Here is a 5,580-nt window from a genome sequence, read left to right on the forward strand (position 1 = left end):
GCTGAAGGAAGTCACAGAATCCCTTGAAGACAAAAGGTCTTCTTTGATAGCTGCTGCAGAGGACGAATACAGGGCTTTTTTTATATCTATTTTCTAAATGATTGTGAAACGATGCAGGTGACAGATGAGCAGACAAAAGCTGTAGTATTTGTGTCGGGATATTCAGCTGCAAAGGTGTTGCGACACACTACATGCGATGGGTGTCGATTTGAATTTAGCCTTGATAAAACACTGAGAGTTGAGGGTTCAGAGGACAGCTGCACACATATCTCTGCGTTGGACAGGGGTGGCTTAAACTGGCCTTCTGACCGCTCCATCGACGTTGCAACGGAAATTTTCAAAGATTTTCAAGTGCTCGTGAGAGACACCCAATGTGAACAATAGTTTCTTGGTTGTAAAAACCACAGAAAAACCCTCATGAACTTGACAAGGCAACGATTGTGTAATCTTGGACTTGATTCTGGAGTATGCAATGAATACAATACATCTTTTAAAGATCTAGTGTTAAAGTGCAGCAAGCCATTGATTAACATTTTCCTGAACAATTATTCAAAAAAACGTCAGTGAAAAAACGTCTGCTACAAACTCGACAAGAAAATGAAGACCCTCACGAAAAGGTTGTTAGAGATTGTGCAACACGATAAGGTTGGATTTTTTTATATGCGCCTCGTCCCTTCTTCATTTTGTTGTTGTTGTTGTTGCAGTTGGTGGTGGCGTTACATTGTTGTATTCTGTATGCCCTACTTCCACGTTTCGTCTTTTAGTTGTTGTCGTAGTTATTAGAAAATTATTTTTGTTGTAATTGCCATTGCTAATGTTGTAATTTTTAACCCTATAAACATTAAACATCTATCGTCCTTATCTACCCTCCTTCTTTTTATGTATATGTTTCTCTTTTAACACCTGTAATCTCCGGCACTTATATAACCTATTTAGTGTTGCAAATGTCGTAAAACTCTTACTCAATTCTTCTTCTAAATTAAATGCAAGTGGGCCTACCATTATCATTGTACATGTTATAATAACAATAATAGACCACAGTTCCGCCGCGAGAGAGGGCTCCTATCAGGCGTGCGGTGCCGCCGACAGAGCATCCTCCATTACTTTTAATCTCCTTGGGTTGAAACGAAAGACGGCTAGGCCCAGGCTGAGCTGATCAGCCAAGCCTTCGCGGCCAGTTGACCGCAGACTCGTGACGTCACTGACTGGTGTGTAAGGTTAAACTAAGTGCTCCACAAGGAATGTAGTAGAACTGAACACAGCGGTGATTAAAAGGTTCTATCTGTCCTGATTCGGTCTTGTACTTGGGAAGAGATGGCAAAATGGGAACGTTTTTTTCTTTAGCTGTGCCTTTCCAATACATATCATTATTATTGAATTGCCAGTCTTACACCTTTTAGAACGAGTGATCAAAAAGAAGTCACAGGCGCACCCCTACCTTTATTTACATTTGTATTATTATGCTGGGCTATAGTAAAAATTAACCTAGTTCGAATTCAAAATAACGTGTTCTTGAGCTTGGCTTGGTTGGGAGGTTTCCTTGGCTTTCCAATTTTTTAAACGTAGCCGTTTATAATCAGAGAATAATGTTTACTTCAGAGGTAAACTGACTACTCGCCAGATTTTTTGTCGTGGGACCATTTTTAGAATGCTATATTAGTGATCGTATTAAATTTGTATCATGAAATCATTGACTAGGAAAATGTGAGTAAGTAAGTTCAGTGATATTTCAACGCTCAGATGGACCAATAAGAGAATGTGATTCTCACTGAAAATCACGGGTGGCTGGCTCTTGCTGTTGTGTTGTTTGTTCCTATTTCTAATCAAACATATTATATCGTCCTTATCTCTTTTCTTTTTTTACGTTACTCTCTAGTAACTTCTTATTTCTAGTTAAACATATATCGTCCTTATCTCTTTTCTTTTTTTACGTTACTCTCTAGTAACTTCTTTTTTCTAGTCAAACATATACAGGGGCGAAGGCTGACTTGTTTGACAGGGTAATCAACAAAGTGAAATGGGACCAGATAGGGCCTGGGGATATCACACTCACACAAGTCACAAGAATCTTACTGGCACTGGAGGCGGCAACTCTGAATTGTGAATGAAAACAAATCCTGAATTCATGTTGTATGCTTGTTCAACCGCTAAAATAATCGGGAAAGTATTTCATTAAATCTTTATTCTAACTAACCTTAAGTTTAATTTTAGATTTGAAAACACGAACACCAAGGAAAGAAGCACAGGTGTCAGCACTACAATGGCATGTTATACCAGACAGCCGAAGCACTTTGGTAGAGCACGCCAACTATCAATTTTTTTATTTCACATTTGGCTGTTTTTTGTCTAGCTTTTCGCGGCCAGGAGCCGCTGTCATAATCGAGGTCACGATCTGATTATAGGACGTTAAAAAGTCGAGGAAAAAAACAAGCACTAGCAGTGTAGTAGCAGGAGTCAAAGGATTATTAGGAGTTAGTTCCCCTCACATCTGTGAGGTAGACTCGACCAGTGTAATAGTTCGCTTAGATAATCAGCGCGTCTGGGTGCTTATAAAGTGGCCCGATAGGGGCGAACAGGCTATTTCTGTGGCAATGAAACGGTTTGAAGGTTAGGCATAGTCTATTGTTCTTTGGTGATTATGAACGTCTTTTTACATTTAATGTATGAGGTTTACGTCTATGGGTGAATTTGACTGCGACAATGGTTCAAAATTAGGAAGGGAAGCAGTGATTATTTGATTATATAGACGCTTCGCCTCTGAACATATATCGTCCTTATCTCTTTTCTTTTTTTTACGTTACTCTCTAGTAACATCTTTAATCTTCGACGCTTATTCATATGACCCAATTGTGGTGCTAGTTACCAAAAGTAAAGAAACCAAAACTTAACTCACGGAAGATCTTAAGAAAGCAAAGTGAGCAAAATGGGTTCCTCATCTGCTGACTGATGCGCAAAAGGAAGCCCGAGCGCGTTGTGTACGTGGTTTTTGTTCATCATATACAGAATAAAGGAACATACCTTTTTAGAAGAATCATAACATATAATGAACCATGGCTGTATTTGTGGGGTCCACAACTGAAGAAATTATCAGAATGGAGAAACCCAGGATGTCTATGATCCTAGAACCTTCAACGCAAGCAAGGTACTTTAATTAAAAGTGCACCACATCATGTTTTTAGAACACATACATGAGTGGTTTTTGAGACGGTCGACCCCCGTTGGCAAAAGAGTCAATGCTGACAATTATAAGATGGTTCTTCAAACAAAGCTGAGACAAGCAACCAGAAGAAAGCGGCTAAGTCTGCTTGAGCTAGATGCTGTCTTCCATCATGACAACGCGCCTGTGCACACTGCTCGAAAGGTCACCGACCACCTGGACTCCTGATAGTATGAAAAGCTTGAACATCCCCGCTATATGCTTCCCAGGAAGTTGAGAATGCTATCAGGTATGTGGGATAATACAATAATAGAGATTGTAAAGTGCACAGAGTTTGCCGTTGAGCGGGAATTTGCGCTATACTAATGTTAGTTGTTGCTGTTGTTGTAGTTGTTGTTGTTGCTGTTGCTGTTGTTGCTGTTGTTGTTGTTGTTGTTGTTATTGTTGTTATTGTTGTTGTTGTTGTTGTTGTTTTTCTTCTTCTTCTTCTTCTTCTTCTTCTTCTTCTTCTTCTTCTTCTTCTTCTTCTTCTTCTTCTTCTTCTTCTTCTTCTTCTTAGTACCACGCGACTTTCATTTTCCCCCAAATCAAAGAGGGACTAAGTGGGCATCGATTTGAAGAGGAGGAAGAAATTGTGCTGGAAATAAATACTGCGCAATGTACTCTAGCCAAAGGGATGATATGGCTAACGTCTGATTGATCGCTGGCTACCTCTGACGAAAAAGTGCGTTGAGATCAACAGTTGTTACGTTGAATTTGAATACAAAACGTGTTTTCGTAGGCATGTGCAAAATTCCATGTCCGTATAGGAAAAAGAAACACACACGTTCAAAGAAAATTAATTAATATTAACAAAACTTTCAAACATAATGTATTCGAATATTTTATTAACTAGATCTAAATGAAAAACATTTGTCACAAATCAAACTGTGTCGGTAAAGGCAGGGATTGAAGATATCAGTAGTGTGACCATGAGCATGGAGAGATGGAGGTATTTGGTATGTTTTGAGAATGACAATTAGGCATTGTACAGGAGGCCAATTAATGGGAAAATGAGAAATGGTAGAATGACTGGCAATTGTATGAGTACGGTCAGGGATGAGGATGATTTATTTTATTACACTTTTATTTGTCCCATAAAGGCACTTTGGTTTACAAAGGAAAACATAAATATACATGCATAAATACATATTAATAAATACGCACGTACATAATAGATACATAAATACATACGTAAATTGTAAATATACGATAACACAAATACAGAACAGTTTTACAAACATGCCATTGCCGGTTGCCACTGTGCAGCGCCCTGTATTTTGAGCTAGGGTTATCGTGTCTTGCTCGAGGACACACCCCAGAGACCGCCCATCTAAACCCCGTGTCACCGACACTTGCTCGACATTACCTGAGTCTAAACTCACTTCTTACTTAACCAATGGAGCCCCCCTCCCCATGTCAAAGCTAGAGGAAGTAGTCAGGGTTAGACAAACGTGGTTTCGACTGCTCTCTGTAGTTTTAGTACAGGTTTTAAGGCGCTCGCAACGGCATAAGGTCATATGAGCGCCAGAAGATTAGAGGTCTTACAAGAGGGTAACAAACACAAACAGAAGAAGGGGAGATAAGGATAATAGATGTTTAACTAGAAAGAAGGAGCAAATCACACCAGAGCACCCGCCAACCGTCCACGACTGCTCTCTGCCTTGTATAACTGATGGTACAAGGGAAGAGTAAAATGTATCATCTCAAAGCGTGTTCATTTATCTTGCTTTTGGATGAAAAAAATATCCACTCATCTTTTGAATACACATTGAGACATTTTGCGAATGAAGGATGTGGGGTTCACCTGGTTTCAGAGGTAAAATAAACGAGAAAATGGCCGCCAAAGATTAGTTATTTCCTTAGCTTGAGAGTCCGTGGAAATTGAAAATTTACATTTTTGTGCCTTTAATCAACGTTTTTACAGTAAAATCAACACAGAAATGTATTCTTCATGAAAGGTGTTGAGCTAAAAAAAACAAAAATTCAATACAAATTCAGAAACCTGCAGAAAAATACCTGTTTCTTCATTTTGATTATTTTGACGAGTGCCTCATTTCACCAAGTTAGCTGCCTCACGAATAAATTTATAAATCTGGGTACTAATATCGGGTTTACTGATCAGTTTATCAAGGTAAAGTAAATCGTGGCTTGTAGATGGACAGGCCTGGCATCGTCGTCCTGGCGACGTCATCAAGAGCTCCGTCCTGAGCTACGGTCAACCAGTTCTTCCAGTCTCCGACCTGACCTGTGTCATAAAAACAAAAGGGAACTAATGGGTGTATGATTATAATGAGAGGAGAGAGCGAAAGAGGGAAGGTGTGTGCAGCTGCGCGCGCGCGCGCGCGCGTGTGTGTGTGTTTGTTTGAGTGTGTGTGTGTGTG

General features: G+C 39.7%; 1 protein-coding gene across 1 annotated transcript in view; it reads right to left on the reverse strand.

Moving 5' to 3' along the window:
• Nucleotides 1–5,173: 5,173 nt before the first annotated feature.
• The window catches only part of LOC101849303, a 12,771-nt gene continuing 12,364 nt past the window's right edge, over nt 5,174–5,580 (reverse strand). Inside the window, exon 5 of the mRNA XM_035970724.1 lies at nt 5,174–5,444. Coding sequence (XP_035826617.1) covers nt 5,326–5,444 — 119 coding nt within the window. The 3' untranslated portion in view covers nt 5,174–5,325. The remainder of the gene's footprint in view (nt 5,445–5,580) is intronic.

This window comes from Aplysia californica, unplaced genomic scaffold (assembly GCF_000002075.1).
Source record: "Aplysia californica isolate F4 #8 unplaced genomic scaffold, AplCal3.0 scaffold00314, whole genome shotgun sequence".
Taxonomy (NCBI): domain Eukaryota; kingdom Metazoa; phylum Mollusca; class Gastropoda; order Aplysiida; family Aplysiidae; genus Aplysia; species Aplysia californica.